Consider the following 20,953-nt stretch of genomic DNA (forward strand, 5'->3'; position numbering starts at 1 on the left):
TTTGGAGGACAAATGAATCATTTTCTATCTTTTCTTCAAAAGAAGATACAAGAAACAATTACAGGACATCATCAGAAATGATGATCTAGTTCCTACAGCTAGCTGTTGTTTTCTTTATTGTAATTATATTTTAAACGATTTTTACTTATGTATATCTTTTTATAACACATTTTCAATGCACTTCTTCCTTTACGAAACCTGATATTCAAATAAAATGATGAATGTGTGTTTTGTTGTTGTTTGTGTGGTACCACCCAGGAACCGGAACGTATTGTAAACATTGGATTCCCCATCTGACATAAGTGATTTATCAACTATTATGTGTAGTACTAGCTGACATTTATGCATATCAAAAAATCATTTCTGTATTTACCTTATAATTGCCACCTTTAAATTCTGAACTATATCTGCCTATGACAATGAAAACACTGGTCAAGGAGAAAGAACTTAAATAAATATCAGTTCTTTGCCCCAAATGTTTATTTTTTAAACTTATTTTAGTAATACATATGGGAAGAGAAAATAGTTAATGTATTGATTTTCTCTGTGATAGATGAAGCCATGTAAAAGTAGGCAACTGGTCAATACAGTTTTATTTCAGTACTTAAAGTTTTAATCACATAAAAAACCAAACATTTCAAAAGTGCAAAATATTAGAAAGCTAATAATGCTGTTGTTTCCATGCAAATAATCTCTTTAACTGAGAAGCAATACTAATTTTGCAGCTAGAAATATGTACAAAATGATGTTTTACTAGAGTTTAAAAGTAGGCTTGGTGAAGAGATTGTACATGATACAAATGAAGCAGTGCAAATAATGTAAGACTAAAGTATTTCAGTCAAGCTTATGACCTTGTGTAATACAGCCATAATACCATAGGTGGATGGATGAGATATAAAGGTCTTTTATAGTTACCTACAGCTTGCCACCCAAAGAAAAGCATTTCTTAATATAGTGGTTTATCTAGCTCTCCAGGATTGTGCCGTCCATCTTTGGTTACAGCGACTCTCACTTGGTTGTCCTTTGGTTTACTCTTTTAAAAAAAAAGAGTACCTATTCTGCTAATGTGAGGAGTAAACATTTGCAGATAGTAACTTAATAAAAGCCTACCTTTTAATATATAGTGAATGCTAGTTAAAACTCAATAACTCTTACTCAGTTTATGTGATAAAGAAAATAAAAGTAGTCCATGTATCTGAAACTTCTTTGTAGCTTATTCAGTATTATAGTCCATAAGCCGATGATGCTGACGAGGTTTGACTTCTACCCCACCTTTGCCTCTATACCTCCATAATGACAGTATTAACCTTTTTCCTTTTCTGTTCAGAAAAGGATAAAAACCACTACTGTCTTAGGGATGGTATCAGGGAATATTTAATACCAGTGCTTTGGATGTCATGATATATTTACAAAAAAAAATTATAAAAAACAAAACATGGCTTGCCTTCCTCTGCCACTCAATAAATAAGGGCCTGTGAAAACCTGAGAGGAAACATAAAGGACTATCAAAAAGAAATGAAAATGGCAAATGCTGACTAATGGGGAAGAAAATACCTTAAAAAAATGCAGTGAGTAGATGCTTACAAAAATATTAGTCTATAGTCACACCTGTGTTCTTCAAGATAAATCTCACTTTGCATGTTCCAGACTCAACTTAGAGTGACTGCAGTGGCTGCTCCTCAAACCTATGTGCTCAGCTAACACTGTCTATGCCAAGAGTCTTATTTTAAATATTTTTTAAGTTTTGGTACCAGGGAGAGAAACCAGAGGCTCTTAACCACTGAGCTACATCCCCAATCCTTTTACTTTTTTATCTTAAGTCAGGATCTTGCTAAATTGCTTAGGGCCTCAATAAAGTTGCTAAGGCTGGCCTCAAACTTGCAATCCAGCTGCTTCGGCCTCCTAAGTCACTGAAATTATAGGTGTGTGCCACCACCCCCAACCAAGAGCCTTTTAAATAAGTATTCTGGATTAGGATACTTAAGAACGCAGTGATGTTTACAAAATGTTTTTTAAAAGGACATCACAGTATCACTTTCAACCAAGTAGAAGTGGCAGATGACTTTAAATTCTGTTTCACCACGAAGGCACCACTAAAGATACTATTTATAACCTGAGCAGCCTGAAAATGCTATGTAATTTCAGGTTTGTCAGCTTTCATAACTTTACCCTCAATATAAGAATAGAAAAAAATATATGTATATAAGAATAGAAGCTGTCATTGTCAAATAACTAAATCAAACCTCATCTAGACTTCCTCAGTTTAAAGTATAGTACAAAAGAGCAAGTCTACAATATATATAACATCTTTGTTTTATAAAGATATACCTAGGGCTGGAGATGTATCTCAGTGGTAGATCTTTTGTCTAGCATGTGCAAGGCCCCAGGTTCAATCCCCAGTATCACAGAAATTAAAATAAAAAAATAAATATGTACCTAGTGTGAACTCAGTTGTCCACTTTAAACTTATAGCAGCTCAACTGGGTTATAAAAACAACAGACAGCATTATAGATTCCTAGCAATAAGTTCATCTATTCAGTTGTTAAGAGAGTAAACAATACTCTTATTAAACAACATTCCAATCTTCGTTCATACAGTTCACACAGGAAGGAAATGCTGGTGGAAAAAAAAAAAAAATTACCCATCACCATATCCACTTAGAATTAGAATTAGACTTCAGGTGCCGAGAACACCAAGAGATGTAGAATCTCCAAAATGCCCTCTATATCTCAAGAATCTTCTTCTACACTGGAACATTTTCTAAAGACAGCAATAATTCCCCAGAAAAATATCTAGCAAACCCCACACAGACCATAGACCATCTCGTAATAAGGAATCAAGTGTGGCACCTATAAGCTATCATCAAAGAAGTAACTGATGCAAACAACCTCCAGCCATAAAGAAAGAATGGCAAGTATTTATATGTAGCCCACATAAAAAGTAACAGGGTCTTCCCTTTGCTTTTCCACTCACTTCCAAAAAGGAAGATTATCTTCCAAAGACCCCAGTGGTAAGTGGCAGGCAACATGCAGGAAATGATGCAGCTGAGAAGAAAATTGCAGCAACAAACAGGTGAGTTTTCTAGGGAAGGATCCCTCAATGTCCGTCTAGGGGAGAGAGTGGGAGAAGTGGTCATCATGCAGTCACAACCGGAAGGCAACCATAGAGGATGCCAAAGTATAATGTACAGGCTTTCTAGTTTCACAACTAAAACATTACTTTAAATTTCACGATGGGCTCTCTGTAATTAAAATGATAACTGTTGCCATGTTGATACTTAGATGATCAGAACTAGTAAGATTCTAAGTTTAAGTAATAAAAGACAGCAGATCTCACTGGTCAAAATCTCAAGCAAAATAGATACACATTAATCCTCTTCTAAGTGGACTACTGTGCATTTTCTCCATGAATTTTACCTGGAGTTCCTCTAAACATGAAAATTAGCCTAGATCTTAGGGACAGGCAACAGAAAGGTATATTTATAAAGACCTTGAGGCTCCACATTTCCTTATAAAATGTTAATATGTAAGCATTATGCTGTATACATGACATTCAAAAACTTACATTAAGCAGTCAGATAGGTCATTTTTACTGTAAGGGCTGATCAAGGAAGATACCCTGGGTTTGGTAGATCTCTTTAAGGACCAGCAATACTGTATCTTCAGATTCCCTGTAAACAGAGAAAAAAATCTATATTGAGAAAAGATAGAATTAACATTTTGTGCTACACTGCCTTACATATATTATTTCATTTAATCCACATAACCATCTTTTTTTCTTATTATTTTTTTAGTTGTTGATAGACATTTATTTATATGCTGTGCTGAGAATTGAATGCAGTGCCTCACACATACTAGGCAAGCACTCTACCACTGAGCCACAACCCAGCTTCCCCACATAAACATCTTTCAAGTTCATTTTTTACTATTGCAAAAAAACAATGAGACTCAGAAGTGGCAGTGGTTTGGAAGATGGTCTAGTATCGTGTTTAGAAATACAAAAAGCTAAGGTATAACTCAGTCAAAAAGCACTTGCCTAGCAGGCACAAAGCTCAGGGCTTAAGCCCCAGACTGCAGAACACACACAAAGCTATTAAATGACCAAGAACTATACCTTTCCACAAAGTTCACTCTTGAGACCATACTGAAGAGCCATCCAGTTTATCACCTTCACTTTATTACTTTTTTTAATTTTGGGGGTAGTAGGGATTGAACCCAGGGGTGCTCTATCCCTGAGCTATACCCTCCAGTCCCTTTTATTTTTTGATTTTATGGCAGGGTCTTGCTAAGGCAGCCTCCTGAGTCATTGGAGGTATGTCCCACAGTGCCTGGCTTGTCACCCTTACTTTAAAAAAAAAAAAAATTAGAGCAGTATTTTTTATTGGTGCATTATAATCATTCATAATAGTGGGGTTTATTAGCAAATACCCAATATTAAAACTTTACTCACTTTTTTGAAAATACAATACAATCATATGGTTCAATCATATGCAGGACAGGCAGGTACTGGGGGGAGGCTGCTGGGAGGCAGGCAAAGTAGCAGTCTGAAGCTCTCTTGTTCACAGTGGTTTTGGGAAAAGAGCTCCAGCTGGGGGTGCGTATAGCTCAGAGAGCAGCCAAGGGCTGGGAAGAGCCAACCAGCTCTCCATGGCCAACATAGGCAAGTGACAAGAAGCTGGAATCAAGGCAATTGGCTTAGGTACAGGGAAGCAAGAAAGTGGTTAATCTGAAGCAAGAAGAGTCTTCTGCTTCACCCTGGGTGAGTATGTGGCCTTTGATACATGGGAGCAGCACCTGGAGAAGATACCTGAGAGGAAGCTGTGTTCCAAGGATGACTGAGGAGAGGGGAAGATAGGAAGTGGAGGCTCTAAAGAACCCAAGAACCTGTGGAGGTGAGCACCTCGCAGGACATGGATCTGGACCAGTCAAGCGCTGCCATTATTAATTGTTATTTTGACTGTGTATGAATATGTGGTGTTTCCTGGGAAGAAATTCATTATATTCTCAAAGGAATACATAACTCAAAAAATGAAACACAAATACATAAGAATGTTTGACCCTTATATCCTTAAGGCAATTGTTCATGTTATCCTTTTTTGTTTGTTTTCTTTTGTAGTTCTGGGGATTGCAGCCAGGGCCTCATGCATGTTAGGCAAGTGCTCTATCACTGAATATATCCCTACATCTCCAACCTCTTTTTGGGGTTCATATACAGTCAAAATTACAAATAGAATTTTATTGGATTTATATATTATATAAATTAAATATAAACATTATTAAATATATAATATATAAAATAAATATATATTATAAAATTTTATTGGATTTATAGACTACCCTCATCCCTCCATAAACCCCATACACAGATCCAATTTAAAAATGCTTACACCAACAAGAGGTAATAAGCTGTATCAGATATTAAAACTGTGCATAAACAGATCAAAAAGAATAGAAAGTTCAGAAATAGTCCCATTTATAAAAATTTAATAAAGTTAGAATCTCAAATCTATTATCGAGACAACTGGAAAGAAAAATGACCTGGGTCTATCCTCACACTACATTGGGATGAATGTGAAGTTAATCAAAGATTTGCTTGTAAAAAATGAAAACATTTGAATAAACTGCAATAAGGACTTTTTTTTTTTTTTTGGAAAGCAAGGTCTTTCTAAGTTATAACACAAATTCAAGAAGCCAAAAAGCAAAAATTAACAAATCTGACAACAAAAAATTAAAAATTTCTGCTTATCAGAACCAATCTAGAGAGGGCATGGTGGCACACGCCTATAATCCCAACAGCTCAGGAGGCTGAGGCAGGAGAATTTTGTGAGTTCAAAGCCACCTCACCTTTGCTGAGGCACTAAGGAACTCATTGAGACCCTGTCTCTAAATAAAATAGGGCTAGGGATGTGTCTCAGTGGTTAAAATGCCCCTGAATTCAATCTTTAAGTACCCCCCCCAAAAAAAAACTTACACACACAATGTCACAAGACAAACTGGGAAAATAGTATTTGCAACTCATATAGCAGACTAATCAATACCAAAAAAATCAACATTTCTATATAAAGGGAGTAAAAGGTACAGACAACTCCTAGAAAAGGAAACTTAAAAGGCCCTTAAATATATGTCAATATGCTCAAAGCCAAGCATGGTGGTACATGATTGTAATCCTAGCAACTCAGGAAGCTAAGGCAGGAGGACCTCAAGGTCAAGGCAAACCTCAGCAACATAGTGAGGCCCTAAGCAACTTAGTGAGACCCTGTCTCAAAATTAACAATAAAGGGGCTGGGGTTGTGGCTCAGCAGTAGAGCACTTGCCTCTCATATGTGAGACCCTGGGTTCGATCCTCAGCACCACATAAAAATAAATAAACAAAATAAAGATATTGTGCCCATGTATAACTAAAATAATATTTTTTAAAAAAATTAACAATAAAAAGACTGGGGATATAGCTCAGTGGTAAAGTACACTGGGTTCAATTAGCAGTACCGAAAAAAAAAAAAAAGCCCTAGATTATTAATGATAAAGGAATAATTTGAAACTCTAGTGTGCATAGTATAAAAAGTGAAAACTATAAAACACTGTTGACAGAAATTAAAGATGACCTAAAAAAATTGAGAGATACAACTTCACAGCTCAGAAGATCCCATATTAAAATGTCAATTCTCTATAGATAAAATGTTATCCAAAGTGACCTATAGACAAAAAGCAATCACAAGGTCCTAACAAATTTCTTAATAGAAATTAACAAGCTGGGGAGGTAGCTCCATAGTTCACACAATGTTTGTCAAGCACACGTGAGGCCCTGGGTTCGATTCCAGCACGGAAAAAAAAAGAAAAGAAAACAAGCTGATTCTAAAACATATGGAAATGAAATGAACCTACAATAACCAAATAACTTTCACTTCAAAAAAAAAAAAAGCTAGAAAACTCATGCTACGTGATTTAAAGACCTATAAAGCCACAGTGATTAAGACTGTACTATTGACATAAAGATAAAGAAATCAATGGCACAGAGTCCAGATGTGTGTGTGTGTATCAACTGACTTACAATGTAGTACCAAGGAAATTCTAAAGTTATTCCAACTAGATAAACTTTTCAACAATGGTGCTAGAACCAAAGACCTACATGAGAAACAATAAACCTGTATCCTTATTTTCCACCATATTCAAAAATTAACTTGATCAAAATGGATCACAGACCTAAACATAAGAGCTGAAACAATACAATAGTAGTACAGAGGAGAAATCTTAATGACTTTAGATTCAGCAGAGATTTCTTAAATATATCCAAAAGGCACAAGTGTCTGTCAATCATTTAGACTTAATCAGAATCAAAAACTTCCTTCTCTTTAAAGTACAATGACAGAAAAATAAGCCATATCTTAAAAAAAAAAAAACGTGAGCCAGGCACAGTGGCACACATCCACAATCCCAGTGACTAGGGAGGCTGAGGCAAGAGGATCACAAGTTTGAGGCCAGCCTCAGCAACTTAGTGAGGCCCTAAGCAACTTAGCAAGACCCTGTCTCAAAACTTAAAAAATAAATATAAAGGGCTGGGGATGTAGCTCACTGGTTAAGTGCTCCTGGGTTAAACCCACAGGACCAAAAAAATTAAATAATTTTTTTTAAAAATATGAAAAGAACTGGTAACTAAAATAAGAACGAACTCTTGCAATTTTAAAAAGCACAAAATTTTTTAAATGGGCAAAAGATCTAAAGAAACATTTCATCAAAGACATATATTTCAAATAAATATATGAAAACACTCCAGAATAGCTAAGAAACTTTATCATCAAGAGTTGTGTGGGGGCTGGGGCTATGGCTCAGTGGTGGAGCGCTTGCCTAGCACATTTGAGGCACTGGGTTCGATCCTCAGCACCACATAAAAATAAATAAATAAAATAAAGGCAGTCTGTCCATCTACAACTGCAAAACAAATTTAAAAAAAAAAAAAAAAGAGAGAGTTGTTCTGTGGTGGCACACACCTGTAATCCCAGCAGATGGGGAGGCAAAGGCAGGAGAATCACAAATTCAAAGCCACCTCAGCAGCTTAGCAAGGCCCTAAACAACTCAGTGAGACCCTATCTCTAAATATACAAAAAAGGTCTGGGGATATGGCTAAGTGGTTTAGTGCCCCTGGGTTCAACCCCCAGTACCAAAAAAAGAAAGGAGTTTTAGAGGATATGGAGCAACTAGAACTCTGATGAGAATATCAACTACCATAACAATTCAGTTTGAAAGTTTCTTTTGAAAATACTCTTCCATATGACACCTAGCCATTCCACTCCTAGGTATTTACCCAAGAAAATTAAAAAATATGAGATAGGCATGATGATATATGCCTACAATTCTAGTGACTTGAGAGGCTAAGGCAGGGTTTGAGATCAGCCTCAGTGACTTAGACTCTATCTTAAAATAAAAAGGACTAGGGGGGCTGGGATTGTGGCTCAGCGGTAGAACGCTCGGTAGAGCACCGGCGGGACCTGGGTTCGATCCTCAGCACCACATAAAAATAAAGGCATTGTGTTGTATCCATCTACACCTTAAAAAAAATATATATTTAAAAAAAAAAAAGACTAGTGATGTAGCTCAGTGGTAACGCACTACTGGGTTCAATCCCAAGAAAGAAAGAAGGGAAGGAACCAGGAAGAAGGGAAGAAGGAAGGTCGGGAGGAAGGAAATGTCCATACCAAGTTTTTTATATAAATGCTCCTACCAGTTTTTTTTTTAATAGCCAAAAATTGGAAACAACCCAAATGTCCATTAACAGATGAAGAGATAAATTGTGGTCTATCAATATAATGAAACACTACTTAGCAATAAAAAGGAATAAATAAGCTGAATGTGGTCACACCCACCTATAACCCTAGTGATTTGGGAAGCTGAACATAGCAGGAGGATCCCAAATTGAGAGCCAGTTTCTGCAACTTAATGAGACCCTATCTCATTAAGATGAAAAATAAAAAGAATTGGAGATATAGCTCTGTGGCAAAGTGCCCCTAGGTTCAATCTCCAGTACCAAAAAACAAACAACAACAACAACAAAAACTATTTATCTACACATGAATCTCAAAAAAGCTATGCTAACATATATATAATATATATATATTGCATAATTTCAAATAAGTCACATGCAAATTAATCCACATGACAGAGACTAACGGTTCCCTGGAGAATGGGCAAAGAAGGGATTACAAAAGGGCATAAAGAAACCTTTTTTTTTTTTTTTTTAACAAGTCCACATACATTCACACCCACATTATGTATGCATTAAATAGACTGATAGAAGAAACTTTAAGAAAAGTATGACAGTTGCACATGAGGGAACTCATTAACAAAGAACAAAATGAAAAAGAACTTTTCATTTTTTGTCTTTCTTTGGATTTCAAATCATATAAATATACTGTCCACTCCGAAATTTTAAAAGCCAGACTAGCAGAAATCATTCTTAAAGAGCATTATTTTAGCCCCATATAAGACTTCTTTCACTAAATTTCATTTTGATTTTATATCATGACTTCTGTCACATTTATCATATAAAAATATATTGATTACATCAGGCAATTATCCTTTATCAGAATTCCATAGAAAAATTCCTTTTAGATGGGCGAGGTGGCTCATGCCTGTAATCCCAGCAGCTCAAGAGGCTAAGGCAAGAGGATGGCAAGTTCAAAGCCAGCCTCAGCAACTTAGTAAGGCCTTGTCTTAAAAAAATAAAAATTAAAAGTGGGCTAGGGATGTGGCTCAGTGGTTAAGTGCCCCTGGGTTCAATCCCTGGTACCAAAAAGAAAAGAAAAATTCATTTTAGAAGAATAAAGCTTGCAGGCTGGGGTTGTGGCTCAGTGGTATAGTGCTTGCCTAGCACATGTGAGGCCCTGGGTTCAATTCTCAGCATCACATATAAATACATAAAATAAAGGTCTATTGACAACTAAAAAATTATTAAAAGAAAAAAATTTTTTTAAAAAAACAATAAAGCTTGCATTTTTAAAAACACTTATCCATGACCCATCTTATTTTCCCAGCTTTTTTTTTTTTGGCTAGGCAAGTGCTCTACTACTGAGCTACATTCCTAGCCCTTTTTATTTTTTGTGATAAAATTCCATTAAATTCCACAGGCTGGCTTTGAACTTATAGTTGATCTTCCTGCCTCAGCCTCCTGAGTAGCTGAGAATACAAGTGTGTACCATCACACCAAGCGAGCTTTATTTTTTCTTCAGTTTTTTTCAGTGATTAAGTTGCACTGCGTTATACTATATGAAGTCAATAAGCAACATTAATTTGTTCTATAATCCACTCAGTAATTAATTACATTTAATAATGATTAATTCTGATCTAGCTACTGTAAATATTTCCAAATGGGTTTCTCCAAATACATTCAGCAACCGTACTATATTTGTTCCAATTCATTTTTATGCATCTAAATGGTCAAAGAAGATTTAATTTTAAGACCAAGCTACCTGAATTAATGATTGCTAGCATCATTAATTTCATGGTCTATGGAAATTGCAAAACAATATCACAAAGTGTTTCAATGAGATTTCCTGAAATGATATGACAATGCTATTTTGTAATTGTTTTAAGTGAGAAATCATTCTAATCCCAAATGTACACAGGCCTATCCTCCTTTTTCGACATCTGTCAAATATGTGTGAAACAATTAGACAAACAAAAAACAGAAACAAAAACAACACTCACCAGTAGCACAGATGGCTTTGTAAAGCAAATAAGTATTCATTAAAACTTTCAATAGGTTTCTCCTGTAGCACATAGTCAATGCGTTGGCCTCCATTCAGCTTTCCTACATTGATGGGAGGGACTTCTTCTTTAACTGCTGCAGAGGTCTCATCCGCATTAACATCTGGATATGAAAGAGCTATCATAAATACCAAAGAGCTTTCAAACCTCTAGGGTTGTCCTGTTACTTCCTTTCATATGAGCTACTCTCTATTCAGAGAGCAATTTTCCATATTCTTCCTCTCAATCTCCTTAAAAGATTCTCCTCCAGTCACACAAATTTTGCCCAATCCCTTTTCTTTTGCTCATCACATCACATTAATGTACCTTCAACAGTTAAGTAACTTGCCTTAAGTTTATAACTAAATGCAAACAAGGATATTGCTCTTTAGAAAACTGAAAGCTAAGAGTAAAACTGAGTATCCTAACTCATTCCCAGCAATGAAATTGAAACTGACCCACAAATATGAATATTCCTCCAGTAAAAGCAAGGTACCAAAGTAGGCTCATAACATCATTTCCATAGTTTCAAATTGAGGAATGTTTTCAAGCCTAGTTAATAGCTTCTCTGGACATTTTCCCTTATATACAATGTTTTTCCAATTTGTGGCAATTAGTATAACAGAAAAGGTTAGCGGAGATGAAAGCCAATTAGGACTCAATAGTACACAATACAAAACAAAAGAAGGCCCTTGGAAAATAAGAACTCCACATCATGGAGTTTTCCCTTATTTGGCCTGATGCTGATAATCAATGTGTACAGTGTGACTGACCACTGGACTTCTCCAAACTTGATTCAGGTTCTGCTTCAGTTTCTTCTGCAGTTTCTGAAGCTTGTAAGGCAGGATATGGAGCTCTGGTGAAAGATTTCCAAGCCATCCGCAGTGAACCTAGCAAGTTGTTCTTAAGGTCCATACTCATCCTGGTCAAGCCCTCTCTCAATTCTGAAACGTTTATGAATAAAGAATGTTGAATGTTTTAAAAGACTTAGGTTATAACACAACAAAAAAGACTGAATGATGAATGAGGTCCATTTAGTTTGTGCTGGCTGGAGGTCTAGAATTATCAAGTTCTATACACAAACTTACCTAAGTGCATCCGTTTCCTGCCTTTATGATGTGGGATCAGCATTGGTTCAAATTCCATTCCTGGGACCACCATTGGTTCAATCCTATAAGCCACAGGATCAAACTACATAGGAAAAATAATAGCTATACTTATCTGTGCTAAAGACAGTCTGAGAAGCTGTATCCTAGGCAAGTATAAGTTCAAGTGCTTGCCTAGCATGTGTGCAGCCCTATGTTCAATCCCTAGTACCACAAATAAATTTTTAAAAAATTTTTTTTGTAGTTTTAGATGGACAGAATTCCTTTACTTTATTTGTTTATTGTTATGTGGTGTTGAGGATTGAACCCAGTGCCTCACGCATGCTAGGCAAGCACTCTGCCACTGAGCCCACAAATAAATTTTTTAAAAAATTATAAGTTCACTTAATTTCTTAAAAAGGTACAGTTGTTCTGACCAACCACTTCCAGATTAATACTATTATAATAAATTCTCATTACTACACAATGGTATAGAAAAAAAACAAATCAATACAATACAAAGTCACATGTTCTTCATCAATAAGCCCTCAAGTTCAGGTAAAACCACAGTAACTGTAGGATGCTTACAGGATGGTAAATATTGAAGAAACCTTTGCATGTTGGAAATTTATAATTGGGATCAATTCTTTTTAGTCCTCGAACAGTAAGGAACATTCCAATGGGAGATCCAAAGGCAAAGAATATTTCTGGTTTATAGATGAGCCGGGGATATTTTACGGACACCTGGAAAGAGCAAATAGAAGCATCTCTCACTAATAACAAAAATTACATCTGTTCCTACCAAACCAATAGAAGCAGTAAAAAAAAAACAATCAAACAGAATTAGTATTGTTACCTGCCCAATGCCAACATCTAGATATTCATCATTTCTAGTATCATCAATACTACCGCAGAATTCAGATTCTTTGGAGATATTCACTGCTGAAGCTGACTGTGTGGTTTGTCTATTAATACCCTAAAGAACAGACAATTGTTAGGTAGAGCTACTATACAGTAAAAATAATCAAATGATTATACAGGTTTCTACTGGCTTGAAAGGATACTTGGGAACGTCTTTAAATGGTAGCCAATAATTCTAGGAAGAAGCCCTCAAAAAAAAAAAAAAAAAAAAAAGATAACACCACTAGCAACAGTAGTTGCCTTAATTATAATTTAACATCCCTGTGTGCTCTAAAATGATGGAGGATATAAAGTCCTTTGGACAGCAGCTGAAAATGTATGCACCTGTTATTAGAAAAAACAACAGCAAAGTATTGTGGCAAGAAATGTCAAGGATTGCTAAGGAGTTCTATGACCTTCTGTGACAAGATGTCATACTGGTACAGAACATAATAAATACTGAACCAAGAATTGGGTCTTAAAAAAAGGAACTGAGCCATCTGCTAAAAATTTGGAAAAGAGTTAACTACTAAACTATGGAAACAAATACAATGGCCAGAAAAAAACAATGTGGAACTGTTACAACAGGGATAATCTTTAAGAACATTATGTTAAATGAAACAGATCAATCACAAAAGGTCACATATTATATGATTCCTCTTATATGGAATATCTAAAATAAGCAAATCCAGAGAGACAGAAATAGATTAATGGTTGATAGAAGCTGGGACAGAAGGGAATAAGGAGTAACTGTAAATGGGTATGAGCTTTCTTCTAAAGGTGATGGAAATGTTCCGGAATTAGTGCTCATGACTACAAAACTCTTGTGAATATACTAAAAACTACTGAACCACACACTCTAAAATGGTGACGTTTATGATATGTGACATGAATTTTATCTCAATAAAGCTGGTTCTTCAGAAAGCAGGAGTAATCCTGGGGAGGTAAGACTCCCCAGGCTAATAACATTTTTAAGGCTCTGGATAAAGAAAATGTGTTTATTTTCAAAAAGAAGACCCAAAGATCAATTATCAAAAGTGCTTAGCTAAACCAGGCACTTTGTCATGTGCCTGTAATCCCAGGTACTGGTAAAGGCCAAGGCAGGAGGCTCACCAATCAAGACCAGCCTGGGCAATATAGTGAGACCCTGTCCTCAAAAAAAACAAAATCTGCCTAGCTAGCCAGGCATGTGGTGTGCCCCTATTGTCCCGGCTACTCAAGAGGCTTAGATTCGAGGCTCTCCCGAGCCCAGGAGTTTTAGGTCAGCCTGGGCAACACACCTGGACCCCATCTCAAAAAAAAGAAAAGAAAAACTGTTTAGCTCCTCAGAGTAAATATCTCATAAAGCTTAAGGATACACCATAGATGTCAAAAGAACTGCTTAGGCCAATGAGCTATGTTGGGCACATACCACTGAATTTTTTCTGGTCCTGAAATAGTTTAGTATCTTCTTTCTTGGTCCTAAGGGAATTCCCATTTCCTGAAGATCTTTGTCTGTACATAAAGCCTAGGCATAGAAAACCAAGTACTTTTTATTTCTAGGCAAAATAAAATCAATTAAATATCCTGTTCCCTGAGAGGGATAAGATCTAGGCACTTCGTTGTTCTTTGCTCTATACTGCTGTGGCTTTTTGTGGTACATCATCATTAATAACTTCAAGAAGGAAAGACTGTTTTATTCATAAAACAACCTAAAGAAGAATAGAAAGTGTCAGTAACTAAAATGTCAATGATAACAAGAGATAACATTTTGCTACTGTTAAAAAACAATAATCTAGAGAAGCTGAATATCTACTGACTTCATGATAGAAAAACCCTCTTGATTTCCATGCTCAATTAGATGTCTCATTTCTGAGGATTATACTCCTACTAATGGACACAAGAAGTGAAAAAATATAGCCAACACAGAAGCATAACACAAAACAGAATCAATACCTCAACTTAACTGCCACTCATCTTATTAGGAAGGGCTTCCTTTGCCCTCTCAAGACTTAGTTAACTCATCTTATTATACATTCTGATATTACTGTGTACTTTTCCTTATTAGTTCCTACCATAATTGGAATTAATTATATGTGTCATTATTTAATGTGTATTCCTAACTACATACATGATGAGGTCAGGAACCATATCGGTCTTATTACCATTCTACCTCTAGTACTTGGTAGAGTATACTCATCATAGTAAACATTTACTAAATATCTATTAAGTAAATGAATGTCTATCACAAACTAGAAAAAAGCACAACCAAAGTGGGAAAAACAGAAACATAGAAAAGCAAATAGTAACACAGATCATGAAAGTGTAAAAGAAAGTAATAGTTGCAAAAGTTAACGTTCAGTTAGAGGTTCATTCTTGCCCTCCTGTTTTCTCCAAGTTGTGCCAATGTTTGCTCCATTGCTAAATGAATATCAATGTGGCTCAACTGAAATTTGAACTTCTGTACAGCAAAGACCACTTTATATGATAAAAAATAAACAATGCTAAAGAACATTTTAAAAATATATTTTTTAGTTGTACATGGACACAATACCTGTATTTTGTTTATTTTTATGAGGTGCTGGGATTGAACTCAATGCCTCACGCATGCTCGGCAAGCACTCTACCACTGAGCCACAATCCCAGCCCATAAAACATTTTTAATGATGCCGAAGTATTTATGACTAAAAAGCAACGGCAGACTCTTAGTAAATGTGATGATAAAAATACTGAAAATGGTTTGGCATAAAGTTTTTTTTTTTTTAAAGAATTTTTTAATATTTATTTTTCAGTTTTTTTGGCGGACACAACATCTTTGTTTGTATGTGGTGCTGAGGATCGAACCCGGGCCACATGCATGCCAGGCGAGCACACTACCACTTAAGCCACATCCCCAGCCCCGGCATAAAGTTTTAAAAGGTTATTTTTACCAGAGCTTCCTTATCTACTTTCTCCTTTTCAAAGACATTAAAGAATTCAGAGAGTTGAAGTTTCTTCAAATCTTCTTCTAGTGTTGGTGCATCTCCTTGATCCACAGCAATATTTACTGAACCCTAAAAATTAAATCATAAAGCTTATATTATCAAAATTCATTGTTTCCTTAAACAATATTTTGTGATTTGAAATATTAAATTCCCATAGTAATGTATATTAACTTTAAATAGTTACTTATGCAAATATAAATGAAAATTAACCTCCAAGTTTTTGCAACTTCAGTAGAAAATACATTTTTAAATGAATGAGGGAATGAACAATTAACAAGTATTTACTGAGCTCTTATTAGGGAAACAGAGCTTAAGAAATAACACAGTCTAAGACAAGGCACTTGTCCTGGAAGAAGAACTCATGGTCCTCTAGGAGGAATTGGACACTTAGATAAAAGGAAAAAATACAAGATAGTATATATGAAGTACCAAATCAATGATATCAATAATACATGTTCATAGGAATTAATTTAATTAAAATATATGTTTAAACATAAGTACCCCCATTGCTTTCAAACAGAATTTCTATAAATCATATCAATTTGCATCTAATTCATTCTTCATTTTCTTTCATCCAAACTCCAATTAGCTCAATGATCCTATAATTCTATAAATAGATCAGTAGTGATTATTTATAAAAGACACCTATGATTATTTTAGAGTTCGGTAATTATTTGTAGATGCATATTACTATCTTGCTTCTATAACCCAAAAATAAAAGATAATTACCAGCCTGTTAAAATTAATGTAAATTTCAACATCATGTTATGATACTAAACTCAATTAAAAGCAAAAAATAAATCTAAAAATATAAAATGCTTTAATATTTTATACTACATTAAGAACCTAACTGAACATCTAAATTACCTTTTCACTGTCAATATCCCCCAAAGAATCTTTCTGATTTGTTAGGATATCAAACAATATAAGCGAACCTATAAGTAAAATAGAAGAAAGAAGGGACAATTTCTAAGCATTAGCACTAAATGGCTATCTTTTATACAAATTTAAAAAAGGCATGATCCAATTAATTATACATGTAAGCAAATCTACAAAGCAAGGGAATGTTTCCAAATTACCACCACCACCCTTTCAACCCTTCTAAATTCTTCATCATAGACCACTTTCAGACCTCTGAATTTGATAATGATAAAAGACACTGCATCATAAAAACAAGTATTCTCAAACTGTCATATTCCTCCCTGGTTACAAAGAATTCATGTTACCTAAACTATGACCAGCAATGGACACGCCCCCTTTGAAATCAGGGTTCCTCTGCAGAAAAAGTGTGTATATTCGGTTCATTTCAGAAGCCACTGTGTCCACAATAGTCTGACAGTAGGTGGGGCTATTGTAGAAGAAGACATCCAGAATTGTGTCATTGGTGAAATGCCTGAGGCGGTTAATGCTGGGCAGGGTTATTCGCTGTAGATCTCTGAAAAAAATAAAGTATATTTTATATTACATAGCCACTTCTAAGTAATTATCTAGCTTAGTCTTCAAAATTAGACTCAGCATTTAATGGTACAACAAACAACTACCAATTTTTTACTGTCAATTTTTTTTTTGTTGTTGTTGTTGTTTTTGTTTTGTTACTGGGGATTGAACCCAAGGGCACTTAACCAATGAGCTACATCCCCAGCCTTTTTATTTTTTGAGACAGGGTCTCACTAAGTTGCTTAGAGTCTTGCTGAATTGCTGAGGCTGGCTTTGAACTTGAGATCTCCCTGCCTCAGTCTCGGGAGACACCAGGATTACAAGCAAGTGCTGCCACACCCCGCAAAACTACCACCAATTTTACAAGAAAAGCAGAGGAAGGAGAAATATGCTTAATGAAGCCAATAACAGATAACCAGCAAAATTCATAGTGTAAGAAACCCTAAAAGTTTCTTCAAAATATAAATAGCAAGAAAATAATGGATAGAGGTAATCGAGATTAAGAGAGACTTAAACTTATCATCTAATTACAATATATGGGGCTGGGGATGTGGCTCAAGTGGTAGTGCGCTCGCCTGGCACGCGTGCGGCCCGGGTTTGATCCTCAGCACCACATACAAACAAAGATGTTTTGTCTGCCGAAAACTAAAAAATAAATATTAAAAAAAAAATAAAAATAATTACAATATATGGTCCTTATTTGGGTATCAGTTTAAAATACATGTGGGTGCATATTTACGTGTGTGTGTACATATAGAAATTATATGCATTAGACAACTGGAAATTCGAACATTGATTAGATATTTGATGATATTAAAACTACTTTTAGGGGTAAAATTGGTGTTATGCTTAAATTTTTTTAAAGTCCTTTAAAATGTACAAACTGAAATTTTTTTTAAAATATTTTTTTAAGTTGTTGATGGACCTTTATTTTATGTATTTGTATGTGGTGCTGAGAATCAAACCCAGTGCCTCACACATGCTAGGCAAGCGCGCTACCACTGAGCCACAATCCCAGCCCAAACTGAAATATTTAGTGATGAAATGATAGGACATCTAAGATTTTATTCAAAAATAATATGGTGGGCTAGAGTTGTGGCTCAGTGGTAAAGCGATTGCCTAGCACATGTGAAGCCCTGTGTTCGATCCTCAGCACCATATATAAATAAAATAAAGTTATTATGTTCACCTACAACTAAAAAAAAAAAAAAAAAAACAATAATAATATGTTGGAGAGAGGCAAGAAGACAGAGCAGAAGCAGCCAAGAATTTAAGCTTGTTGGGGCTAGGTAATTGGTATATGAAGATTCATAATAGACACTATTTTTGTACATAAATTCTCTTTAATAAAAAGCTTATTAAAAATATATGAGAGGGGCTGGGGTTGTGGCTCAGTGGTAGAGAGCTTGCCTAGCATGTTCAGGGCCCCAGGTTTGATCCTCAGCACCACATAAATAAATAAATAAATAGGTAGATAGATAGATAGATGTATTGTGTCCACTACAACTAAAAAACAAATATTGGGGGGGAAAAAAGAAAAGATATAAGACTTTTCCTAGAATTCTCAGGATTAAGTTTTCTTTCCCCCCAAGTTAGGATTTATAGAACCCAAGGCCTCACCCTCCCTGCTAAATGCTCTACTACTAAGCTATATTACCAGTTTGCCAGCATTGGTTTTTAACCCCTGAATGACAAAAGAAACAGTGCCCTCCCTCAATGAAGAATTTTTAAAAACAGAAAAAGGAAAGAATACCAGATGCCAAAGGCAAACAAAATTTATATTTAGCAAAGGAAGACTAAAGCTAACATAGTCTAAATCAAATTTCAGTTAAAACTTTTTCAAAATTCTCTGACAGACTCCTCAAATAATGAACAAGGCTATGTGCCCTTTATAACTTCCTAATGTTAGGTCAAATGTTAAAGAATATGGACTTCATAACTAGTAAGAGCAACATCACGGTGGAGTATGTGGAACATGGAACATATTCGAATCATAGAGTATTAAAAGAACCCAGGCACAGAATCAGAAAAGCCATTTCTAAAACCAGTGTGAAAACAATGCTATTTCCTTTACCTTAGTAAAGCCCCTTCTAGTTTTATTCTAGAGCTATATTATGAACATACTTCTTTCTGGAGAGCACTCAGCCAAAGATCCTCAGTATAAGGCAACCTTCTCTGTTACTACCATAAAATTTACAATCAAAACTAAAGGTCTTAAGCTTTAAAAAAGCTATCACTAAGGGTTGGTTAGGGTTGTGGCCCAGCAATAGAACTTTCACCAAGCACGTGTGAGGCCCTGGATTCAATCCTCAGCACCACATAAAAATAAGTAAAATAAAGGTCCAAATACAACTAAAAACTATTTAAAAAAGAAATACAACTAAAAACTATTTAAAAAGAAAAAAGCTATTACTTAAAAACACTTTACTAATTATACCTCAAATTATAAATGCTAATAATTTAATTTAGGGAGAGTTCTTCCCTTTTCCCCAAATTTGGACCACTATTCAAATATCACCACAAAAGTAGCAACAAAATTTTGTACATCTTGGGGAATAGTTGGCTTTTGACATGTGAAAACTGAAATGTTAATAAATGATAGAAAGAAAGTAACATTTGGCTTTAATGCTTTAAAAAAAAATGAAGCTTTTAAGAGTAAATCAGACATGTTGGCTCACACCAGTAGTCTCAGCAGTTTGGGAGGCTGAGGCATGAAGTTTGCAAGTTCAAAGCCAACCTCAGCAACTTAGCAAGTCACTAAGCAACTTGGCAAGACCCTGTCTCAAAATAAAAAGTTAAAAGGGTTGGGGATGTGGCTCAGTGGTTAAGCACCCCTGGGTTAAATCCCCAGTACCAAAAAAAAAAAAAAAAATAGTAAAAACAACAGAATCAGTAAAACACACTGAAGAAATACATAGCTCTGTACTTCTAACCAGGGCTAATTACAACAAAGAACTGATGAGCATTTCATAAATTCTCTCTACAGTCAGCCGTAACAGAAATATCCTTATGATGATCAGAAAACATTACAATCATAGTTAATTTAACAATTCAAGGATATGAGGTTATTACTCACACATCCACACCAGTAGAATGTAATGGACTGTGCCAGTTGACTGGAAGAAACTCTACCCTTCCAATCTGTTGATTTTCCTGAGCTTTTTTAAAATGTGTCTGTAGTAAGTTCAAGGAAACACTGCGAAAATCATTAACTAGAAAAGAAAATCAATTTATGCATTAACAGTGGAGCGATTAATACATCGACTCAGAACGCAACAGATCATGTAGTAATACACCACTTAACTACATTTGCTTACTTTAGTATACTAAAGTAATACTCAGGAAAATTAAGAGTGTATATAAAAATATTACCTTTATATAAAACTTGCTTTTACCATACAAAATATTTCATCAAAAGAAAAACTAACTTCAAAACTTCTTTGTCATTGGAACTATTAAAAAATATTTCAATATTTTTAAAAAATCACATTGACTGTATGTCAACCAATTTTACAGTCAGGTTCCCATCCTAACTTTTCTGGTTCTTTTTTCCCCATGCACTTTTTTTTTTCTTTTTCTTTTTTTAAAAATGTTAACAAACTTTATTTTATTCATCTATGAGGAGCTCAGAACTGAACCCAGTGCCTCACACATGCTAGGCAAGCACTCTACTACTGAGCCACAACCCCAGCCCTCCCCCAGGTTTATTGAGGGATAGGAAAAGGGAAAAGGGGACACTTTCAAGGGAGAGTGTAAGTCTTCCCAGGGAGAAGAAGGACTTCTTTTTGGTTCTTACCAATACCTTAGATTTTAAAAATATGTAAAATGAAT

General features: G+C 35.2%; 1 protein-coding gene across 8 annotated transcripts in view; it reads right to left on the reverse strand.

Annotated features, from left to right (window-relative positions):
- Positions 1-20,953, reverse strand: part of Ddhd2 (DDHD domain containing 2) — a 49,330-nt gene that overhangs the window by 21,304 nt on the left and 7,073 nt on the right. For 4 of the 8 annotated variants that reach the window (XM_027939352.2, XM_027939351.2, XM_071610210.1 and 1 more), the window contains 12 exons: positions 20,199-20,334; positions 16,912-17,120; positions 16,553-16,620; positions 15,632-15,754; positions 14,134-14,229; positions 12,679-12,798; positions 12,411-12,566; positions 11,826-11,928; positions 11,511-11,681; positions 10,699-10,861; positions 3,566-3,671; positions 571-3,108 (listed from right to left, as the gene is read on the reverse strand). In XM_027939352.2, the coding sequence (XP_027795153.2) occupies positions 3,590-3,671; positions 10,699-10,861; positions 11,511-11,681; positions 11,826-11,928; positions 12,411-12,566; positions 12,679-12,798; positions 14,134-14,229; positions 15,632-15,754; positions 16,553-16,620; positions 16,912-17,120; positions 20,199-20,334 (1,427 nt within the window). In that variant the 3' untranslated portion in view covers positions 571-3,108; positions 3,566-3,589. Of the gene's footprint in view, positions 1-570; positions 3,109-3,565; positions 3,672-10,698; positions 10,862-11,510; positions 11,682-11,825; positions 11,929-12,410; positions 12,567-12,678; positions 12,799-14,133; positions 14,230-15,631; positions 15,755-16,552; positions 16,621-16,911; positions 17,121-20,198; positions 20,335-20,953 lie in introns of those variants that run through there. The other 4 variants (XR_011707115.1, XR_011707116.1, XM_071610211.1 and 1 more) reach the window with 4 other exon arrangements.

The sequence above is a fragment of the Marmota flaviventris genome, chromosome 3, assembly GCF_047511675.1.
Source record: "Marmota flaviventris isolate mMarFla1 chromosome 3, mMarFla1.hap1, whole genome shotgun sequence".
In the NCBI taxonomy this organism is placed as follows: domain Eukaryota; kingdom Metazoa; phylum Chordata; class Mammalia; order Rodentia; family Sciuridae; genus Marmota; species Marmota flaviventris.